Source organism: Arvicola amphibius, chromosome 6 (assembly GCF_903992535.2).
Source record: "Arvicola amphibius chromosome 6, mArvAmp1.2, whole genome shotgun sequence".
In the NCBI taxonomy this organism is placed as follows: Eukaryota; Metazoa; Chordata; class Mammalia; order Rodentia; family Cricetidae; genus Arvicola; species Arvicola amphibius.
This window is the reverse complement of record NC_052052.2, coordinates 132,390,475-132,414,496: the sequence shown is the minus strand read 5'-3', so window position 1 is coordinate 132,414,496 and position 24,022 is coordinate 132,390,475. Positions and strand designations below refer to the sequence as shown.

Sequence of the window (24,022 nt, the reverse complement as noted above, 5' to 3'; positions counted from 1 at the left end):
ATATACATAAATGAACAGTTAAGTACTGGATGTGTGTAGGTTCAAAACAGACAAAATCCCTACCCTGAGAAGGGGAGGTAGACAGAGTCACACCCCTAACCAAGAAGCTATTTGTACTTGATGCCTGCTGGGAAAGGGAAAATCAGTGAGTCACTCTGGGTCTGCCAACCACAGTCCAGGGCAGACCCAGCATAAAACAGATTCCAGCTTTTATTTTGTTGGACTTTTTATGTTTTTATTTTGATATTTGTGTCTTACTAGATTTTGTTTTTCATTTTCCTTTATTTTGTTTCTGAGAGTGAGTAAGAATATGAAATTGTGTGGGAAGGGAGATGGGGAGCAGTTAGGGAAGGGGAAGAATATGATCAATATATATTGTGTGAAAAATTTAAATAAAATACTAGAAAAAGGTGGTTTTGAAAACAAGTGAGAAAAGATGACTCTGAAAGACCTGAATTTGAAAGCCAAGGTTCTGACTAAGTATTTGATGAAAAAGACTTAGAAAACAAAGAAACAAAAAGATATAGTTGGAAAAAATATCTGATGACAGCAAAAAAAAAAAAAAAAAAAAAAAAAAAAAAAAAAAAAAAAAAAAAAAGAAAATACAGATGAAAAGGGGTCTGGAGCTGGTATGATGGCCCAGCCAAGTCTGGTGACCTGAATTTGGCCTCTGGAACATGCTTAAAGGATAGAATTAATTTCTGTAGGTTGTCCCTTGACTTCCATATTAATTATGGTTTCTATTGCTGTGACAAAATACCATGACCAAGGCAACTTATAAAAGAAGGCATTTAATTGGTCTTATGGTTCCAGAGAGTTAGAGTCTGTGATAGCAGCACAGAGGCATTGCAGCAGGAACAGCTGAAAGCTCACATCTTGATCCACAAATAAAAGGCAAAGAGGGCACATTGGGGATGGCACTAGTCTTTTGAAACCACAAAGCCTGCCCTGGTGACACACTGCATCAAACAAGACCATGCCTTCTAATCTTTCTCAAACAGTTTCACCCACTGGAGACCAAGTATTCAAACATGAACCTATGGGGCCATCTCATTCAAATCACTGTAACTTATACACACACACATTGTGGCATGTGTGTGCGTGCACACAGTAAATGTTTTTTTTTTTTAAATGAATAAGGGTCTGACTGTGCTGCTGAAGAGGATAGTGGTGGAAAGGGATATAAAGAAGCTGCAGATAGAAGTCATTTGAAGATGACAATTCTAACAGGAAACTTAGTGAAGAGTCTGGTGAAGGAGATGTGGGTGGTGTTGAGAATGCTAAGGAAGAAAGGCCCTGGGTGCTAGCAACAGCCTTGTCTTCAGTAGTGATGACAATGAAGGGTAGGAAATGTCTTCGTATATTTATGCCTACATTTCAGGGTCATTATTAACTGTTATTCATATAACACTCTGTGAACAGTGGTAGAATACTATCAAAGGCTTTGATGTACTAAATGATAAAAACCCTCACTGTATATACTTAATAATAAAAAGTTAGATGCTACTCAATTAAAACATCATAATAACCCCCAAGGCAAAAAAGAGACAGAGGCAAATAAAAATTTAGCAAAAAATTTTAAAAATTTAGCACTAAAACATTAGGTATAAATGGGTTTATCTTTCTTGTGTGTGGGGGGAAACAGTCAAGTTAAACAAAATGAAACAACAAACAAATCTACCTCCATGTTTAGAAAACTATATATGAAGTTTGAGAATAATGAGAGATTTTAGGGAAATATTAAAGAAATGAAGAATGAGTGAATAATGACCAGGAAGAATGAACACAGTACATCAAGTTGATTATTGAAATGTCTGATCTAATTGCATGTAACTGAGGACACTCATTGGTGGCCACTGGTAACTACATCTCTGGACACAGTACCACCTCTCTTTGCTCATGCTTTCGGTCTCTCACTGTGCTGCCTGTTAGCTGTACTCCGAGCACAAAATGTTACTCTTGGAAGTACCAAGGTGGTGTGCAGTCGATAGGCTCTTCCTTCCAGATGCTTTTCAGCCGCTGGGCCCATGATTCCACCATCACTTTTCTTTCTTCTTCTGATGAAACGTCAATACCAAAACTGATCTGTGGGGCAAGGACTTTAAATCCACAGAAGTGCAGTATACCATGCTGAAGACAGAAGGGAAAGAACTGATCATAACCACACTCTTTATGTACACTCGGTTAAATTACTAAACAGAGGAAATGATGTGAAGAAGACTTTAAAAATCATGAAATAGATGCTACAAAGTAACTGAAAGCAACCCATTTCTGGATAGCTGCAGGGATAGAGTGCTTTATAAGCAGAAGACCTGGCAGCTGGAATTTAAGACAGATCTTAACTAACGAGTCCATCACTAAACATTACAGTTTTGATGGATTTATCAAATTCTGCTACTTTGAATGCTATGCACTGAGAGGTTATTTAGCTATGATGTACTGCTGTAGAAAGTTGTTGACCCTACTTGTTAATTGAAACAAATTTTAAGCAGTATTTCTTGTATACCGTTTATGTACAACAATAATAAACAAGTAGTAAACATTTTTATGTAAGGATCTATCTAGGCCATTAGGAAATAAATTACAAGTAATTCTTTCTGGAGGTGTAGATTAAGTGGACTTTAAAAATATTTTATATTGTTTACCTTTTCTTCTACTACATGTTGTTATAAACTGGGGTAAAGTACATATTTTTAGTCAGTGATATGTATGAGAATGGCTAACCTTCAGAGAAGGATGCTCACAACTTGTAATTGCCATTAATGGAGCAGCACTAATCCACTGATCGTAATCATCTTTCAAGAAGAGCCTAGCTTCTCCCTGGAAATGTCACACTTTGTCTTCTGCATGATGCTCTTCAAAACTTACACCCTTATCCAAGCATTAGTTAGAGGTGGAGTTAGAGGACAAAAACCTACATACATGTTTTTACATTACTTTCTCCAGATAACATGATTTCATTTATTGGAAATCAGCTCTTTCAAATCCACTATTGGAGGCTGGAGAAATAGCCCAACAGTTGAGAGCACTTTCTGCTCTTGTTGGTAATCAGAGTTTGGTTACCGGGCCCACATGGTAGTTCTCTGTAACTCCAGTCCCAGAGGTTCAAATACTCCCTTCTGTTCTCAGTGGGTACTGCACACATGTGATGTGCACACATGCATGCAGGCAAAACACACAAAAAACTAAACACATAAAACACGTAAAATAAATCTTTATAAAAATAATTTATGGGGTTGGTAAAATGTTTCAGTGGCTAAGGGTACAGGCTGCCAAGTCTGTGATGACCTAAGTTTGATCCTCAGGACCCACCATGGTAGAAGAAGAGAACCAACTCCTGAAAGTTGTCCTCTGATCTCCATGGGATGCTGTGGCATGGACATCTCTCTCTGCTACAACAAATAGTGTAATTTAAATAATAAATTAAATTTTAAAACATCAATTATTATCAGTAGAAGAACTCAACAAATGGACTAGGTGGAAGTAGGGGACGGGGAGAGAACAGTAGCTGTCACAAATACAAAAGGAACTTTTAGCTGACTGAATTTAAAAGGATAACAGTGGGCTAGGGAGATGGTCCAGATGGTTAAACACTTGCTGCACAAGGGTAAGGCCCTGAGTTCTGAACCCTAGCAGTCAAAAAAAGCTGGGTGTGGCAGCATGGATCTATAACCAGTATATGTGGGGAGAGGGACAAAGACAGGCAGATCCCAGGGCTCACTGGCCACCCAGGCTAGCCAAATCAGCAAGCACCAGGAACAGTGAGAGATGTGATCTCAAAAAATAAGATGGAAAGTGATCAAGGAAGATACTTGAAATTGACCTGTAGCATTCACATATGCATACACATATACACATTTGTAACTTACTCGAGAGCAAACAACAAAGACAAGGAGTGAACTTAACTATATACATAAAAAGAAACTCTTACTGTTTTGCAAACATATAATAGGATAATTCACTAACACAGAGAGCTGACAAATCAGTTAAAAATGCCAACATCTCAATAGAAACAGGGAATAAGAATCTGAACCTAGAAAGAAAAGGGACAATTCCTTATTTTTATTTATTATTTTGAGACAAGAACTCTTATATCTCAGGTGGGCCTCAAACTTGTGTAGCTGAGGATGACCCTGAACTTCTGGTCCTCCTGCCTGCCTCCACTTCCCAAGTGGTGATTGTGGGTATGCACTACCACAACTAGCTTATGGGGAGCTGGAGCTCAAACTCAAGGCTTTGTGTACACTCAGCACTTGTTCTACCACAGACTCATACCTGCATCTTGTGTCCATAATTTCTACATTCGCCAAAGCAATCACTCCAGCTATTAGGTACCAGCCTTCCTCACACCTAGACAGGTATCTCTCCTCACCATATGGAAGAGCACATCCATTTAGCTTCCCAGGTCTCCTAGGAGTCTTTGCGCTGAAGTCTGCCTCTTGTTCTCTTTCCCTCACTGGGGAGTTCCATGCACATGATATCCTAGCCTGCTAGAACTCACTCTGCCATCACCCTTCTTAGTAGATGGCTGTTCTTTAGTCACTCTTCTGTCTAGGGTGTTAGAGGCCCAAGTGAAGCCGTTCAGATTGCAGTCTACAGTACCTCTAACCAAGGCTAATGGTGGTGCTAGCTTCATAGAGCATTGTAAGTCTGGGGAGGGCTCTCCAGGCCTTGGTGTTGCTCATCATTTATACCCACATACCTGGTGCTACCTCAGGGCTATTACAATCCTCATAAAGCATACAACAGGATAACCAGGTTTGGCTTTACTTTGGGTCAAGCATTATCAAAATTGTTTGTCTGTCTTTTTAGCCAGCCTTTAAGCTGCTACTGATTTAAAAAATAAAATAAAGATAAAATGTCATTATTTTCTCTATCTAGTTGGGAGTCAAATGGAGTGTTAAGTTTACATGGTGTATGTGTGTAAGGTGCAGTTGAGAGGGGGAGAGTTCAGCGTGTCAGGAAAGCAGAGAAGGCCCACAAGGCCTGTTTACCTGGAGTGGCCATAGGAAGTACCGGAAATCTCCACTGACACCTGCTTTTGTGTACATCTCAGCTGTACCTCCAGTGGTTAAGGAAAGGAGGGCTAATTTACCCTGCAGGCAGGGAAGAAAGTAAATGCATCATGTGGCTGCCAGAACAGAAAACAGTGCTCCTTTGAGGTTATACAGAAGTTTGTGGTGGTTAGAAGGGAGCCTAAAGTCAGGTTCATTCCAGGTAGGCAAATATAATCCCCCCATGTCCCAAAGACCCATCTAAAGGTGACAGCTAATTCCCTAACAGGGATGGGGACAGAGCAGGCAGCAAAGGGGTAAGTGAATATCAAACTTCTAACATGTAAGACTTCTGGAGGAAACTAGGTTTCAGAGACCCCAAGAGAACAGAGATAGTGACCTCAGGGCTGATGGGAAAGTGAGTAAAGCTCACACAGGATGATCATGCAATGAAGGCCAGTATTTTGGTTACTTGAGTCATTTTCCTCATAAACACTTAAGCTTTGAAGTTTTTAGAATTTAAAGCCATTTTCTTAGTAGGAAGTTCTCTCAATAAGACATTTGCAGATACTATGCATGGCACCTAGCAGGTTTCCTACTCCCTCTCCTAAAATACAGGAGGTGTGTGATTATCCCCCGAATCAATGTGGGCATGTCGATCCCAAAAGTATAAACTAGTATAAGACCAGCCAAGGCTGGGGCTGAAAACAGTACCGTCCATGCCATTACCCATTTCACTCTTGCGCAGTACCCAGCCCCATACTTCTTTTGCCTGTGTTAAGATTAGTGTAGATGCATATCCCTCTCTATCAAAAAGCTCTGTGAGTTTAAAAAAGGGTGTATTTATCATCCATGAAGTGTGCTGTGCATACATTAAGTGCTTAATAAATATTTACTTACCTTATACAAATATGCAAACTAGAAATATAAGTTGATAGATGCCTTCACCTTCCTCCCACTGGAGGGATTCATACTGATCCTTATCCCCAGAGAACATACCTTGAGAAAACCGGAGTCATAAAAGCCTGGAATGTCGAAGGCAAACCCTTGGCACAGCACCCTGTCCATCCAGCCTTTTAGGATTGCTGGAACGCTGAACCAGTATAGTGGGAACTGGGGATGGAACAACAAGCAGAAACTGCTCTGTCTCAGGATTCATACTTTAGTCCCACTGACCTCTCCTCCCAGGACATCCAGCAGGCAAAGGTGGGGCACAACATGGGCACAGTGGGATGAAGGGTAGAGCTGACTATGGTTGAGTTGCTCTTCTGGTGACTGTTTCCTGATGACAGTTCCTTATGCTAGCCACAGAGTAGGCAGTGAGGAAGTTTTATGCCAACTTGACACAAGCTAAAGTCGTCTGAGAGGAGGGAGCCTAATTAAGAAAATGCTTCCATATGATCGTGCTGCAGGCAAGCCTGTGGGGGTATTTTCTTAATTAGTAATTGATGTAGAGGTCTCAGCCCATTGTAGGTGATGCCACCATGGGCTGGTGATCCTGGATTCTGTAAGAAAGACTGAGCAAGCCAGGAAGCAATACTCCATGGCCTCTGCATCATTATCTGCCTCCAGGTTCTCACCTTGTTTGAGTTCCTATCTTGGCTTCTTTCTGTGGTGGACTATGAATGTGGAAGTGTAAGACAAATAAACCCTTTCCTCCCCAACCTGGCTTTTGGTCATGGTGTTTCATCACACCAATAGTAACCCTAACTAAGATGGGCAAGAAAGCAGACTTTTGGTCAGTGAAGTCCTTGCATGATGGAAATCCGGGGAAAGCAAAGCACTCCAGAAGTGCTGCCATGGCTATTCTTGCTCAGAGGACTCAAGTAAGCAGAGCCCTATTATACTTAGCCCCTCTTCCTGTTGAGTTGACTTGGATTTCCAACAGTGCAACAACTCTTTGGAATCACACACAATGACTGCCTAGATTATGATATATGTTAACTGTACCCTGTCCAGTGCTGGTAGGCGTTGCCAGATTGAGTTAGTGCTTCTGGAAGTCAGTCTATAGGGCTAGTTCCTTCTGTAGCCGATATATGTATATACCAATCTGTGGTGTGTGTGTGTGTGTGTGTATGTGTGTGTGTGTGCGCGAGCACGTGCTCATTAGTATGTATGTAGTAACTAATTAGAGGATGGAAACAAGGTTGTGCTGTTAATGGTAAGGAATTTAATGCAAGAGTTGTCCTAAACTGCCTTGATAACAATTGTGCAGAGAAATCTGGTTCCTAGCTAGCTGGCATGTCTGGGACAGGGGCCTTGGGAGGATGAAAGCAGAAAGACTGGCATGATTCTGATACTTCTGGGACCACTGGGCCAATGAGTGCATTTTTTTTTTTTTTGGTTTTTTCAAGACAGGGTTTCCCTGTAGTTTCTAGAGCCTGTCCTGGAACTAGCTCTTGTAAAACAGGCTGACCTCGAACTCAGAGATCCACCTGCCTCTGCCTCCCAAGTGCTGGGATTAAAGGCGTGTGCCACCACCGCCCGGCAATGAGTACATTTTTGATTGCTACTGATTTAGGGTTGGGAGTAACACTGACTATAAGAATCTCTTTATCAAAGTAGGAAAGTATTCTAATTAGACTTGTTACAGGAAAGGTATTTCAAATAACTGCAAACATAGTTAAAAAACACTAGTTCCAAATGTAATGTTCAAGTGTTTGTTCATAGGATGAATCTAATCATTAATATGAGGAAAAAACAAACCTGAAATATCACTAGATCAGCTTCTTTCACCTTTCTCTGCTCCTCAAGTATGTCACTGGGCAGAGCTGTCTTCTTGTAGGCTTCATAGATTTCTATCCCATATCTGAAGACTTCAGGATTAGAGAGGGCACCTAGGAAGGAAGAGGTCAATTTCTCAGTCCTAGGTGAGTGTTCTCAGCTTGTCCCAGCCTTCCAAAAACTGCTGTATGGTCTGGCCTCCTGAAAGCCTTGGGGATCTGCTGTGACCTGATCAGGTTTGAGACCAGGCTAAGGATAGAGAAGGCTGAGAGAAGTACTTCCCATATACTAGGAGCTGTACTCTACACTGGTCACTTTTCCTATCTTCCTAACAACCATGAGATCACTGTAATTCCTGATTTAGTAGAGAGGAAGCCAAGATTTGTGAAAGGCTAGGTACTTAGTGCCATATGAGTCCCAAGTAGCAGAAGTGGCCTACAGGTAGTGTGGCCTAAGACTCAGATGTGACCCCAATTGTATAGGATCAAGACTAGAGGGTGCAAACTCAAGACCTCTGAGATGCAAGAATCTCAATGGAAAGTGGGTCAGTCCTTCAATATTTTCATAACTGAAAAAAGCTGAGCATTTCTTTGCATTTTATTTTACCCTTAGGCTATAACTACTATAGGGAAGAGGCAAGGATGTACTGGAGAGGGTATCAGGTGGGGTGTGGCCACCACATTACATGCAGCCCAAATCCACCTAGGTTCTTTGCACTTACAGTGTCCTTCAGTATCCAAGGGAACTGGTTCTGACACTTCCTCCACACAATAAAATTGGTGGATGGATTTAAATGGTATGGTATTTGCTGACACTTTCAATCTTATCTGTAAGATTTGTATTTTTGGCATGAGGTATGTATTATTTTACTAGCTTAAAAATTATGATTCCATATCCTACTTTCTATTTTCTTAGTCCCTGTGCTGCTGTTATAATAGTACTAGCTTTGCACATGCTTATCAAGTATTTGATTATTTTGATATATCCCCAGCCTGACCTATGTATTAAAAAAGGGTGTGGTGGAGAGATGGCTCAGTGGTTGAGCGCACTTGGTACTTGAAGAGGATCAGAATTTGGTTTCCAGCACCCAGGTCATAACCTCCTGTAACTCCAATTCCAGGAGTTCTGATACCCTCTTCTGATACCAGACTCCTCGGGCACCTGTATGCATGTGATGTACAGAGAGGCAAGCACATGAATAAAAAAGGAGAAAGATCCTAATGAATATTACAAGCTGTATCTGAGGTGTACTCTACATAACTCCAAGTGCACAGACAATGAGCACCTTCAAATTAGGGGTAGTAAATACTGGAAAAATGAGGTGAAATTATTATTTGCAGATAGTTGTTCACATGTCTGAAGAGCCCCACAGAATAGAAAGTTAGAGCTGACTGTGGTAGTATACACCCTTGATCCCAACACTTGAGAGACAGAAGCAGGTGGATCTCTGAGTTCAAGGCCAATCTGGTTTACAGAGCAAAGTTCCAGTACAGCCAAAGCTGTTACACAGTGAAGTCCTATCTCAAAACAAACAAACAACAAAAATGAAAGTAAAATGAAAAAAAAAGGTTAGGGTTGGCTGAGTATATACCTATCAAAATCCATATGATAAAACATCTCAATAAACGTGAAGAATAAAAGGGGAGGGAAGGGAGAGAGGGAGAAAATACAGAACAAATAAAAGGTCACATCATTCTTGGAGAGCAAGAGACAGCATCACAAAAGATGAATTCTTCCTAAGTTCACCTATATACTTAATGGAACTTTAGCAGAAATATCACCAGATTTCTTTTTTTTTTAATCTGGAATGCTGACTTAAAAGATTTATGGAAAACTAAAGTAAAAACAATTACAAAAACTAGGAAGTGATATTGACCTAGTTTGATCAGAATATTAAATTATATATAGATATAGATAGATATAGATACATATTATTCCTTATGCTGACTCTCAGGAAACATTTTCAAGATTTTACCTCAATGATGCTGGTTTCTTAATTACTGCTAATTTCTCAGCTCTAGCTGAGCAGCATAAATTGTTCCAGTGTGATTATTTGAAAGATTGGGTCACCATAGGCTCATATATATGAGTGCTTAGTCATCAGTTGGTAGACTGGGAAAGTGTGTCACTGGGAGTGGATTTTGAGGTTTCACAAGCTCACAACAAATCTAGTATCTCACTTCCTGCCTACAGATCAGAATGTAGCTCTGAGCTACTTCTCTAGTACCATGCCTGCCTGCACTCCACCATGCTCCCTTGTCATGGCGATAATGGACTAACCCTCTGAAACTGTAGGCAAGGCCAGAATTAAATGCTTTTTTTTAAAAAATAAGGGTTGCCTTTGGTGTCTCTTCACAGCAACAGAGCAGTGACTAAGATATCCTGTAAAATAAAAGTTTTACTTCAATGGTACTAGTCTCTTGTTAATCATAGCTGACTCTTCAGCTCCAGCTGGCCAAAACTACACAATCTTAATTCAAAATAGTAAATACATAATGGCCCCACTAGTCTAAGTAACTCTCAAACTTCCCTCTGGAACTTCCCAACCCAGGTCTTATTGTCTGCATTTCTTTCAACACTTTTTTCATCCAGGCTTTGACAGAAGAGCTCACCAAGATTTGAACATTAAGTGGCTTTTTTCACCCAAAGTTCCAAAGTCCTTCCACAATCCTCTCTAAAACAACATGGCACCCCACTCCTGGTACCAAATTCTATCTTAGTTAGGTTTACTACTGCTGTGATAATTCAAACAGGGCAGAAACCTAGAGTCAGGAGCTGATATAGAGGCCATGGATGGGTGCCGATCACTGGCTTCCTCCTTATAGATTGCTTGGCTTGCTTTCTTATAAAATACCAGAGGACCAGCAGCACAGGGGTGAACCAACCCACACATGCTGCCCCCCACCCCAGTCACTAATTAAGACAATGCCCTATTGGCTTGCCTACAGCCTGATCTTATGGAAATGTTCAAATGATAAGAAGCTGTTTCCCCAGAATTAGTTTCTTTGTGCTCAAGTTCCCAGGTACTTACAAGCTACTACAGCAGTGATCCAAATGGATCCAGCCACTGTCCTAGACCTGCAAGCCCAGAAAAATCTCTCCTCAAGCTGGTTAAGTATTCTATGAGAGATGAGGAAGCAGACTAATGCTACCCTCCTACTTGCCTACATAGCACAGATATCTCTGAAAATACAGAAAATGGAGCTGGAGAGGTGACACATACTGGTTTTGTAGATGACCCAGATTCAGGTCCTATCACCAATGTCCAGAGGCTCACAGCTGCCTGTAACTCTAGCTCCAGGGTATCCAATGCTCACTTCTGGCCTCTGCAGACAACCACATCCCTATGCACCTACTCTCACATCGACATGCACATAATAAAAATAGATTAATCCTTCTATTAAAAGAAACCTGTGGGGCAAAACAAACAAACAAAAACAACACAAAAGAAACCTCACTACCTTGGGAGCAGAAGAATTGGGTGCTGGGGGACAGAGATGACAGAGACTGGCATCAGGACTCTTTGACCTGAGACTTGAGGTCATGAGGCAACAGTTAGATATTGTTGACAGTTTTTTTTCAAGACAGGGTTTCTCTGTAGCTTTGGAGCCTGTCCTGGAACTATCTCCTGTAGACCAGGCTGGCCTCAAACTCACAGAGATCCTGAGTGCTGGCGTTAAAGGCATGCACCACCACCACCCTGCCAAAACAGAAAATTTTAAGACAGATGATTTACCCCATGGACTCACCAGTGATATCATTTCTTGTGGCCCTTGGCTCAAAGTTCATGGCATATAAGTCAGACACAGTGACTATACATCCTTGCTTGCTCAGTTCTTCAACAGCCACATTCTTCAGGGACCCATTGAGGGACATGGGTTCTTGGTGTGCATAGATGATGAGCACTTTCTTTCCTGTATCAAGGGAAGAAATGTTTTCTTTGAAGAGCACATCTTTCTGTTAAAACTTGGTGATGGCTAGGGCAAAAATGATGTATAGGAACATAACTGCATTGAACCAAAAGAATCAGCAATTTTTTAATGGGTGATAAAATAATGCATATTTTAGTGCTATTAGAATATGCTATAACTTGGGCTTATTAATACAAATTGAGTAGTTCTTATTTTTTAAATGCTTGGGACCAGAAATGATTTGGAATTTGGCTTTTTTTCAGACTTTGAAATATTTGTATAGACTTTATAAGTCAAGCACCTCAAACTTTAAAATTCAAAATTATAAATGCTCAAGAACCCACTCTTTTTGATTCTGGAGATTTGGTAATCATGTGCTCAGAACTGTATCTTTGGATTGAAATAGTCAGCCTTTACCTTAAAAAAACATACAACTGGGGCTGGAGAGATGGCTCAGAGGTTAAGAGCATTGCCTGCTCTTCCAAAGGTCCTGAGTTCGATTCCCAGCAACCACATGGTGGCTCACAACCATCTCTAATGGGGTCTGGTGCCCTCTTCTGGCGTGCAGGCATACACACAGAATATTGTATACATAATAAATATATAAATAAATAAATAAATATTAAAAAAAAACCATACAACTAAAATCTTTTAAAAGCCTGCTTCAGTTTTGATAGCCTCTATGACAAATTTCAGTCTTTCTCTATAACAGAAAATAAAACAAAATTAAAAGGAATTAATATCTTGTGCCTACATCTGCAGGCAGCAATAATGGCAACTTTCAGACTTTTAAAAATCAGATGGAGAATGAGTGAGGAAGATATCCAGTATCAACCTTTGGCCTTCTCATGGGCCCACACATACAAGTGCACCTGCATATGTGCACACATACACACGCACACATACAGTAAAACTCTTGGAATGTGAGTACACCTATGTGCACATGTGTATATAAGCCAGAGGTCTGTGCAGAGGTCTGTGTCAGGTGTCCTTTTCAGTGGCTTTCTACCTTATTTTTCAAGATAGTCCCTCATTGAACTTTTTGGCTAGATTGGCAGGACAGAGAGCTCCAGGGACGCCTCTTTCTGCGTGCCGGGGTTACAGATGAGTGATCCTCTGCCTGGCTTTTGTTGGTGCTAGGAATCCGAACTCAGGTCTCGTGTGCATTTGGCAGGCACTTTACTGACAATCTCTCTGCCACTAAGATGTTAAACTCTTGATTTGAACTTTCTAGTCTAGGACCCTGAAAGGAAATTATTTGTTAGCATGAAGCAAACAATTTCAGGGCATTCATCTGAGTGTAAAGGTTGAATTCCATGGGTTGGATTAATTATTAGGTTTTATTTCACTTTCTAATGCTCCAGTGTTATAAAGGAACTGTACTTGAAGGGCTTGCCAAAAGAATGAATATAAATGAAATACCTACATCAGTGTTTCTCAATTAGGGGCAAGGTTGCCAGTCACAGGCACAGCTGTCAAAGATGGAGATATTGCTAATTGTCATCACTGGCGGTAGATGGAGTGCGTCTAGCATCTAATGGGTACAGCCCAGAGACAGTGCTAAAAATGCTATAAGATGGCACCCTCACAGCAGATCTGGTCTTAAATATCAGTAGTACCAGGGGTGAAAAATCCAAAGATAGGTACGAGGGACAAAATGACAAAATAAAGCTTAGCAGAGTCCTTTTCTGGCATGCATAAATAAATAAATATTGCAAAAGCAAAGGAAAACCCCAAATCTACACTATAACATGTAAAATGAGGTAACTCTGCATGTTTAAAGTGAAACAATTACAATGTTACATATTACTGAGTAAAAAAAGTGAGTTGTAAAATTAGGTATGTGTCCCTGCTGTGTGCATATATGTAATAAGCAGACACGCAAGCACTGGAGGTGTGACTCAGTGATAGGACATGTGCTTCTGGGGCATGTGGTGCCAGAACTGCAAAAGGAGGGGAAAGGTAAAGATGGAATCAAAGGTTGGTCTAAAAAGCCTATTTCCTCAGTTCCCCCTTTTTTGGAAACTTTTGTCCCAAGCATGGTTTTTGACAAAGGCAGGGTAGGCATATGCCCCACTTTTCAGGAGGAGGTTGAAATGGGCAAAATAAAAAATATGAAAGAAAATAATTACACACAATGATCCATGCCATAAACCAGGAGGGTTCATATATACATCTATGTTTCTTGGAATTTTTAATAACAAATGATACAATTTCTGGCTAAATGTCTAACACCCTATAACAGGTCATTACCTGCCATGTTGGAAAAGATGGGTTCTCTAGTTTCAGGTACTGTCACTCTTCTTGGTGATTGTAAGACTCTGGAAGAGAAAAAGCCAGGGGAGGAATGGAAGATAGAGCTGAGGTCAGGATACCAACTGTAGGCCTCAGTGCTTCACAAACACATCTGAACAACAGCTTCTCAGAGGGCGAGCCAACCTCTGGAGAAGTAGGCTTCCTGGTATAAACCACACACAATGCCAAACCAGCGCTTTTTTGTGTGCTTTCTGGAAGGAGTTGAACTTTCCATGTAGGCAGCTATAGAACTCCTGGGAAAGGAACCACAGAGAAAAATTTGAGTGGTGCCTCCTCAGCTAGCCTTCCTGCATACCAAGATTTCCTTTTTAGCCAGTGAGGCTGATAAGATGAAGGGCACTGGGGAAGTCAAGGGGCATGTCACTGCATTACTGGGCCTTTTTCTCAATTATAAATAAGGCCAGTTGGGTACCTCAGTCTTCCAACTAGAGGCACAGTTGGCTCAGAAAAGAAAGTAAGAAAGATGGCACACACACACACATACACACACAGCAACAGCAAAGTAAGTAATATACAATACTTCCTGCTATTTCCAGGAAAAAACAAAACACTCAGATAAAAGTGAAAAACCAAACAGTCCAACTCAGAAAAGGGTACACTTGGCCTATTTTTCCCCAAGCTTACACAAATGAGCTCAATAAGCATGCGGAAAGGCATGTTAGTCATTAGGAACTATTATGGCTAAAATCAGAGCGGCAAGAGTTGGTGGCAGGTAAAGAGACTAGTTCAGTGTTGGTGAGGTATAAAATGGTGCAGCTTCTATGGAAGGCAACTGAGAGGCTCCTTAAAAAGGAATCATTATGTTCTTCTGTTGATCAAGTTTTACTTGATTATCTGCTCAAAAGAATCAAAAGTAGGATCCGAACAGGACTTGAGGTATGGTAGTAATCCTGGATTGGGAGTTCAAGACCATCCTTGACTACTTATTTACCTACAAGGTTTTGAAGCTCTTGGGCCACATGATTTTGAGACTGACCCATTTTGTTTGAAACAAATTGAATTTTGTACCCTGGCAATGCTGAAGCATGCAGGGGCAGCCCGAATACGGCAGTTCTGTTGAATTGTCCACATCAGGTTTCATGGTCTTAAGTTGATGAGGACGACTGAGCAGGTCTCTTCCTCGACCTGTTTGTTTACCCATGTCCATAGCTTTATTCACAACAACCATGTGTTGTAAGCAGCTATTTGGTGCAGTACTGAATGAGGTGGTGAGACACACAAGTGAGCAAACAAATGAGAACTGAGCTTTATATATACCCTTTGGTACTGGAGAGACGGTGAACAGTCAACAAGCAGGCAAAGCAATCAGCTCTTAGACAGTGGAAAGTGCTGGTAACGATGGCAGCAGTGACACCCTGAAGAAATACTGTATTGGAATAAAAGATGTTTGTCACACTAAATAGAAACCAATCCATGTTACCATGCACATAGTACATGCTGCTTGTATTGGACTGGTGGGAGGAAATGGATTTATTTATTTAAGGATAGTCTTGAGGAAAACAGAGGTGATTTTTTTCTGTCTTAAACCTTCATTTGGTGATAGTGGTGCCGAGCTAGGTGCTAAGGCCTTTTGGAAGATGCCAAGGGTTAAGCTGGGTCAACGGGTGGAAAGCTCCATGCTGGGTGAAATCTTCCCTAGGGTACAGTCTCACCTTTTAAAAGTCAGAATTGACCTTGACCTTTTGGGAATTCAGTGCCAAGAATTTTCTTTTCTGATGAATGCTATTTGCAAGTTAAATTCTTGTACCTCCTTATAATGCCTTGAGGAAATGGATGTACCTTAAGTCTAGGAGAATGGTTAGAGATGGAGGTCAGAGTTCTTCCCACAGTTTACACTGCATGTTTACAGGGCAGATCTAAAGCTTCATCTCTGGCAGAGCACTAATCAGATGACTTTCCCATATCTCAGAGTCACTAAACATTATGTAGACACCACAAGTCCACATTTCCTGTGTCTGCTCCATTACAGAAGGGGTGTCAGAATAGAGACAGTGAATAGATGGTGATATTGAGCCAGCCATGAAAAAACCTGGAGCAAGAGAGAAGTCCAGGGAGGGCAGGCAGGGCAGGCAGGGCAGGGAAGGCAGGCAGGGCAGGGCAGGGCAGGCAGGGCGGGGCGGGGCAGGGAAGGAAAGCAGGCAGGGGCAGGGCAGGGCAGGCAGGGCGGGGCGGGGCAGGGAAGGAAAGCAGGCAGGGGCAGGGCAGGGAAGGACAGGGCAGGCAGGCAGGGCAGGGCAGGGCAGGGAAGGCAGGCAGGGCAGGGAAGGCAGGTGGGCAGGGCAGGCAATCAAGGACCTGGTGGGAACTGATTTGGAAAGGTCCAGAAACAGCAAGAAAGGTTATTTAGTTGGGCTGTGATCTGAAGTGAGTGGTCGGGAATGCAGTCAGGGAGCTGAATGGGGAATGACCAAGTAAATAGGGCAGAGTCAAGGTTTTATCCTAGGAGTAACAGCAGACCTTAGGCAGAGGTTCCCAGAGCACTGCAGATGAACAAATATCCTGAGATCCCGAGTGAGAGACCAGAGCCTCTTTAGTTGGGGCTTTCACTGCAGTGCGTTAGGCACACTAGACTCTCTTAAGCCTCTCCTTGCTTCACCAACCTAGCTGTCCTGCTCAGCCCAGTTTACACATTTACAGGAAATGGAGCGTGGAAGTGTGTATCAGAGTTGAATTTCCTCTTACTCAACTCTCCTACTCTCCTAGCAGAAGAAATGGGAAGGAACACAATCATTTCCTGACACAGGGTCTTCACCCTCAGGGACAGAGGTGCATTAAGAGCTCTCCTTAGGTGGGAACTGCACATTTCCCAGGTATTTAGTTTTGTTTCTGCTGTTGTTTTGTTTTTGGTGGGAGGGCTGTGGTTAACCAACAAGCCACATGAAATGAGCTCTGATACTTAGAGATAAATGTAATTTTGTCTTAACACCCAGCAGCTATTTTGATATTTTCACTGTATCATTTACAGGCAGGCTCCATGGTGGCCATTCTAGGAGCTAACATGTCATCCTGTAGTGATATCATTGCGTGCCAGTCTTCTGTGCTCACTTAGGTTATGTTCTCCCAAAATACCGCCCATCCCTTGCTATACGTCATGCTACTAGAGGTTTCTATGATTCACACAAATTCAGTTTTCTGTATTCCTCTGACTGAGATTTCCAGAGATTAGAGGTTACCGAATCCGATAATTTCACATTAATAGTTACAGAAACTGCTATTTTTTTTTTTTTTTTTTTTTTTTTTTTTTTTTTTTGAGCCAGAGTCCTTAAAGGCAGCGTGAACAGCAGCTGCTTGAAAGCGCCAGGGAAGAGAAGGCACCATATACAAACTTAGCTCTGGGCTCAACTTTGACTTTTACCCTTTGGTAGTAAATATGCAGAGACCCACAGCTGCTTTCTATCCAGAAGTGGGCTGACAGAATGCAACCGTTCGTCTTAAGCACGACCTGGGCCTGATGTGGTAAGTCTACTGATATTCTAAGGTGCGAGGAACGTCAGGGACACAAGGACCAATTCGCAAGCTAAAAAATAGAAGGGGTCTTGTCGGTCCAGCATTCTCCCAGGCCCCAAGGTCGCTTGCTGGAAAGACGTGCGCGCCCCGGGGAAGCAGTGAACAGACACTCTCACCTCGGTCTTCAGTGGGGAGCACATCGCGCACTGCAGACACCACCAAATTCCAGGACAGGAATGCCTAAAGCCAGCAGGCACCACAGCTGCGGCTGCGCACTGGGAGTCAGGGCTCGCTTCCCCCACTGGGCTCCGCCCCTCGCCCCGCCCTCACAGTGTCCTCTGGCCGCCTGTGTACCTTAACCCACCCACAGTGCAGGATCACTGGGCTTCAGTCTTCCCTCCCCAAGTCTCCTTCACCCCCCAGCCCCCGTGCTGGGCTCTAGTGGTTGTGGGCAGGACCAGTTTAGCTCTTTGCTGAAGACTGTCAGGAAGACTGTACTGGAAGAAGGGTAGAGGCGCCCTCCTGCTTTGTACTTTATCACGCACACAGCCTCTGAATATATACGAGTAAAACAGAAAAAAACTCCCACAGTGTGCTACTAGGCAATCAAGAAAGGAATGAGTTGTGAATATACCCAGCTCCAGTTGAGGGTGCGTGGTTGATCGGCAGTTATGATTCACCAGACTAGCTTTAATATATATAATTCAGTTTTAATAAAGGAAAGGAAAGGGAACTTACAAATCCAAGGTTCCAGCGAGGAGCGCAGGCCCGCAAGATTTTATAAGTCAATATTAGCCTAAGGGGGACACGCCTTTAGCCAAAGGGGGACATGCCTTACAAAACAAGGTTTTTGGCTAGGCTTCCCCTTCATCCAGTCCGCAGGGAATTTCCCAAAGTAGGGGCAACTCATCCCCCCAAAATTATGTGTTTCCTGATTCTGTTTCTCAGAAGAGCAATTTAACAGGAATGGGGAATCAGAGTAGTGGTTGGAAGATTCTGGAGGGGAAATGGCTGTGACTATAAAAAGAACTTTTGTGTTGAGGGGCGAACTCCATGGTAAGACACTTGCCAGATGTCACCACTGGGGGAAACTGTGGAAAGGATATATAGGTCCAAATAAAATAGCTTATTAAAACTAAATGTTACAAGGCCAAGGACCTCCCTCAGAAGGAAAGTCTTGCTGGCACAGCTGGAGAAGGGAGCTGTTGGGCACTTTAGGTGAATTGTCTGTTTTCAGGCTGCTGTGGTCTGTGCCACTGGCAGCCCCTCTGTCATTTTGACTTCCCCAAGACCTTTTCCCAAGCTCTTGGCTTTAAGTCCTCGTGTCCTGCAGTAGCCCTCTTCAGATAGATCATAAACTGCACAAGACGGTGCTAACCTGTCATCCCAGGTGTACTAGAGGCCTGAAACAGGAGGATTATAAGTTCAAGACCAGCCTATACTAAGGAGACCTGTCTCCACAAAATAAGCAAACAAACAAAAGCAAAAATAACAACATAGAAAAAAGTTTTCTCCTGTCTTGGGTTTAGGGTTTTGTTTGTTAGGTGTGTGAGTGTGTGTGTGTTGGTGTTGGCCTTCTGGCTTCCTACTCACAGCGACATCTTACCGATTCAGGGAGTGATAGTGTGGTTGACCTCTCTGTTACCATATTCCTTGTATTCAGAGATGGGTAATGGCATTTTTACTTCACTCCCCAGCAAAGCCAGGGCTGCCCGTGAACCCTGACCTGGACATAGTCTTCGCCTGTAATAGACTTGCAGGTGTAGGATGCCTCAGAACCTTTGGACACATGCGTGACTGGAGTACACAGCATCCTTGATGAGAACAGGCTGGGCAAGCTGCTCTCCACTGGGGACCGGAAGCTGAATGGTATTCTCTGGTGTTTATCATGGTGTAAGCTGCGTTGAACAGTAGGGCAATTCACTAGGAGCACAATCTTAAATGGAATAACAGCTTTCTGCTGATCTGGTACAAATATGATTGACATTGTATGCTGAGTTCCAGGTGCAGGTCATGTTCTCAAAATGAGATAAAATAGCACAGATAACAAGCATTGCTTCAAGGGGCTTCCAGTTTATTGCTTGTATCACTTTAATGTTGACGAAATGTACAAGAAGAATTAGGTATAGCAGGCAAGGAGGCAGGAAATCCTGTCAGAACCTGCCTCTCTGCCGCCTCCTCATATTTTATTTCAGAATAAAACTGAACACTGTGCAGCCACTTTAAAGTGACTTTTAAAGGTCCCTTTTTAAAGGTGACCACAGTAGTCAGGTTGCCTCTGACAGTTGTTGTTTGGGCTTTATTTAATAGTTCTTTCTCTTCTGCTAAAAGTTTTTCTTTTCCTTTGAGAAACAGACACTTCCTAGTAACAATCATATGTGTATGTGTGTGTGATTTATGTGTCAAATTAAGTGACTTTAGTTACATTAGCAATCTTTTTATTATTACCAATTTCCAAAACCTTTGCAGAACTCCAAACAGAAACTCCTTTTCCATTCCACAGTTTGTATCTTGAATGTCCCTAGAGGTCCGTGTACTGAGAGCTTAGTCTCCCGGCCATAACACTTTTGGAAAGTGCTGGAAGCTGTGGGAAGTGCCTGTGGGAAGAAGTTGGATCGTTGGGGATATACCACTGAAAGGATGTGGGTACCCTGCCACTCTCTCCTCTCTCTTTGGTTCCTTGCCTCTAGGAGGTGAATCAGGCTGCTCCCCATGCACTCTCTGCTAAGATAATTAGCCTTTCCACAGGCTAGAACTCAGCAGAGACAGCTAATCTTGAGCTCAAACCTCTGAAACCACCAGCCAAGTGGACCTCTTTGTACCTTTGAGTTATCTCAGATTTTCTGTCATATACCATTAAGTAATAACTCCCCATTCTTCCTTCCTTTAATCCTCTTGGTGTTCTAGTTTCTTTTCTGTGGATAGATAGTCATATTACATCATGGTCAAGAACAGAGAGAGATGCATGCTTACACTTAGTGCATGGCAAGTTTTCTCTATCTTTCTAAGGAGAATATTGCTGCCTGCATTTAGGCTGGCTTTATTTGCATTAATTAAGGCAATCAAGACAATTTCCCACAGACAGACTAATCTGATGTAGGCAATCCCTCACTAAGACTGTCTACCCAAGTGATTGTATCAAGTTTGTTAATTAAAATCAAGCATCACACCTGGTGACTTCTAGTCTACTTTCTGTTTCCAATGGCTTGTATATTCTTTTTCATATAAATGTGGTATTTTCACTTGGCTTATTAACCTTGATAATCTAGTTGCCAAAATTCATTCACGATTTGTGAATACCAGAATTTCATTCTTTTATATAGATGAATATAATATATGTGTATATATATATTGTTTATCCATTTATATGTTGATACACAAGATGCTTGATTATTTTGAATAATTCTATGTTGACTGTTGATGTATACTTACCTGCCTGAGTTCCTGCATTTAGTCCTTTTGTGTATACCTTTGTATATAGTCCTTTGTATATACCTAGGAATGGAATTGTTGAGTCATCTGGCAATTCTATTTATCCTTTTAAGGAATAGTTACTGGTAACAACATTTTACATTTCTGCCCTTATTTAGTTAAGCAGTGTTTATATTATTGAAGTTTTTTAAAAATGTGTGCATGTGTGCCTGTATGACTTTATGTTCACCGTGTTTGTGCAGGTACCTGCAGTGGCCAAAAAGAGGGAGTTAGATCTGCTGGCACTGAAGTTCCAGCCAGTTGTGAGCCACCTGCAGTGGGTGCTGGGAACTAAACCCAGGTCTTCTACAAGAGCAATTGCTTTTAATCCCTAAACTGGCCCTCTAACTCCTGTGTTGGACTCTTGATGATGTCTGACCTTTGTTAATTTCTCCCTAGTTAGTGCTCCTCCAGGTTTATATTCCTCTTGGTTTGGAGGCTCTTTTGAGCTGTTCAGATTTTGTTGAACCATTTGGGAATGTATTTGTTATTTTTCTTGTTGTTACAATCAAATACATGACAAGAAGAAATATAAGGGATTGGGGGCTCACAGTTTAAGAAGAAATATGAAGTAACTAGTCACATTGTGTCCACAGTTAGGAGGCAGAGAGATGACAGGAAATGGGGCTAGGCTAACACCCTCAAGGCCAACCCTACTGACCCACTTCTTCTAGCAAGGCTCCCATCCTAAACTTTTCACAGTCCTCCAACACCAAGTGATCAACATCTGAGCCTATGGAAAAATTTGCACATTCAAACCACAACAGGGCTTTTATGATGTCGGAGTTCTGTTATTGGGGCCTCTGCCATATGATGACAAAGGCTGACGTGAGTTGTAGTCTTCTGGGGCTCTTCTGAGCCCTTTGGGTTTCATTGGATCCAAGCACAGAGAAACAAAGATGTTGAGGACATACCTATTGTAATTTTATAACCATAAAAACATAGTAATGATCTAAAGGAATTTTTAGTCTTGGTTTCCAGGATTAACATTTTAATGTGGCAGATATTTGCCACTTCCCACATTAATATTTAGCAGAACCAGGCACAAATCTTTCCATCAGGAAGGAAGTTGAAAATTAGTTAATATTTTTATTAGTTCTGGCTAAAGTTAAATCCTTGAATAACCAGTTAACTGTTAATTTCCTGCATTCTGAAAGAAGTATCAGCTGAGGACCCCCAAGACCAAGTTCTCAGAACAAAGGAGATTTGTTTGCCCCAGAGGGACAGAGGGCAGGGTATTTAATTTTAATTGGGTGTGTAAATTAGGTGAGCCAAAGTGGGCTTCCAATTGCTGTACTTCAGTATTTTAATATCTCTGGATCTTGGTAATCAGCCTCAGGAGGAGGAAGTGCCCAAATAAGGGAATAGACGGGGGGGGGGGGAAGGGAGGGAAGGGAAGAGAGGAAAGTAATCTAACAGGTTTTAGCAAGGTGGAGGGAATTGGGGAGAAGGGCAAGGCCTGCCAGAGTTATGTGCTCAGAGTGGACTAGGATCCCTTCAAGAACAATTAACAGTTAACTTTGTCTTTGTTTTTAGGAATATTCTTTTCTTCTTTTGTGTGTGAGTGCAGGTGCATGTTCACATACAGCCAGAGGTCAATGTTGAGTGTCTTCCTCAATCATGCCCCACATTATTTTTTGAGACAGGTTTCTCAATGAACAATGAACTTGGAATGCATTGACCTCTGCTAGGCTAGGGCTATTCTGTCCCACCCCTCCCCAGTCCTGGGATTAAAAGTGTGCCACCAGAATGCCAGCGTTTACTTGGTGCTAGAGATCAAACTCAGGTCCTCATGCTTCCACAGACATCCAGCCAGGTTTAGATAGTAAGACTGTCTCTAAAATGCCTAAATAAATAATTAAATGACACCCCGAAACTCTGACCTTACATCAATACCCCAAAGATGGATCCAAGGGGTCAATGGATAATGTGATTCTGATTTGAGTATATTTTTTTTTATGTGTGAGTGTTTATCCTACATGTATGTAGGGACCCCATATGTGTGCCTGGTGCAAGCAGAGGCCAGAAGATCCCCTGAAACTGGAGCTGCAGATTTTTGTAAATCATCATGTGGTTGCTGAGAATTGAATCTGGTCCTCTGGAAAAGTTGCCAGTGCTCTTACCTGCTGAGCTATTAGGATGGTTAATCTTGATTGCCAGTTTGCTTGGCACTGAAATCAACTGAAAGACACTTCTGAACAGATCTTGGAGAACATTCCCCAGGAAGAATTCAGTGAGGGGAGCAGACTCCTCCTCAGACTGGGTGGCACTTTCCACAGCACCCCAGAAGTAAAGAGGTCCAAGGAAAAGGCAGTGGTGCTTGCTTGAGTGCTCTCATCCCTAACTGACATCCCAGGATTCTCCAGGGATTTCTGCGGCTCTCAGTGTCATCGTGGGACTGTTGAGGTAACTAGCCTCATGGACTGAACAGCTACTAGGTTCTCAGTGTATAGACAACAATCTTTGGATGACAGGTTCTGTTGTGCAAACCAATGAAATAAATCCCATTATAACTATGGGTTCTGTTCCTCTGGAAAACCCTGCCTAGTTAAATGGACCTCTTGTTGTAGGGAAAAGCTGCTTGTTCATCCCAGTTGCCCTGCTTGCTTAGCCCCAAAATAACCACACAGAAATTGTATTCATTAAAACAATGCTTGGCCCATTAGCTCTAGTTTCTTATTGGCTAATTCTTATATCTTAATTTAACTCATTTCTATTAATCTGTATATCACCACGTGGCAGTGGCTTACCAGGAAAGATTCTAACTGGCATCCGTCTCAGGCGGAAGATCTATGGCTTCTCCCTGACTCTGCTTTCTTCCTCCCAGCATTCAGTTCTGTCTTCTCCACCTACCTAAGTTCTGGCCTATCAGACCAAGGCAGTTTCTTTATTCATTAACCAATACAAGCAACACATAGAAAGAAGGACCTCCTATATCAACCTCTTTGTTCCCATTCCTAGTAGCCATGTAGAATAAATCTCCATTTTCTGCTTTGCACTATTGCTTACCTCTTTAATGGTCTGTTGAAGATGGATGGCTGAGCCTAGCTGGTTAGGGTTGCTGGCCTTGGGCTTTGACCCTGAGAACTCTAGTAACAAGCTGAGTATGTGACTGACAGAGGTTGTCTCTGCCTTCTATGACAGCCCTCCCCCCCCCCC

The 24,022-nt window shown here is 42.2% G+C and overlaps 2 protein-coding genes across 3 annotated transcripts in view; one reads left to right on the top strand and one right to left on the bottom strand.

Annotated features, from left to right (window-relative positions):
- The window catches only part of LOC119816685 (serpin B6-like), a 120,992-nt gene that overhangs the window by 19,792 nt on the left and 77,178 nt on the right, over window positions 1-24,022 (top strand). The gene's annotated exons all lie outside the window — the stretch shown is intronic.
- Window positions 1,561-17,694, bottom strand: Nqo2 (N-ribosyldihydronicotinamide:quinone reductase 2). 2 transcript variants are annotated; one of them, XM_038333546.2, is made up of 7 exons: window positions 17,569-17,694; window positions 13,883-13,950; window positions 11,468-11,632; window positions 7,701-7,831; window positions 5,994-6,107; window positions 4,995-5,096; window positions 1,561-2,130 (listed from the first exon to the last, which is right to left on the bottom strand). In XM_038333546.2, exons 2-7 carry the CDS (start codon window positions 13,887-13,889, stop codon window positions 1,954-1,956), a joined length of 696 nt encoding a protein of 231 aa, XP_038189474.1. In that variant the 5' UTR covers window positions 13,890-13,950; window positions 17,569-17,694; the 3' UTR covers window positions 1,561-1,953. The 2 variants fall into 2 exon arrangements, with proteins under 2 accessions (XP_038189474.1, XP_038189476.1); XM_038333548.2 differs by lacking the exon at window positions 13,883-13,950 and having other exon boundaries at window positions 17,569-17,686.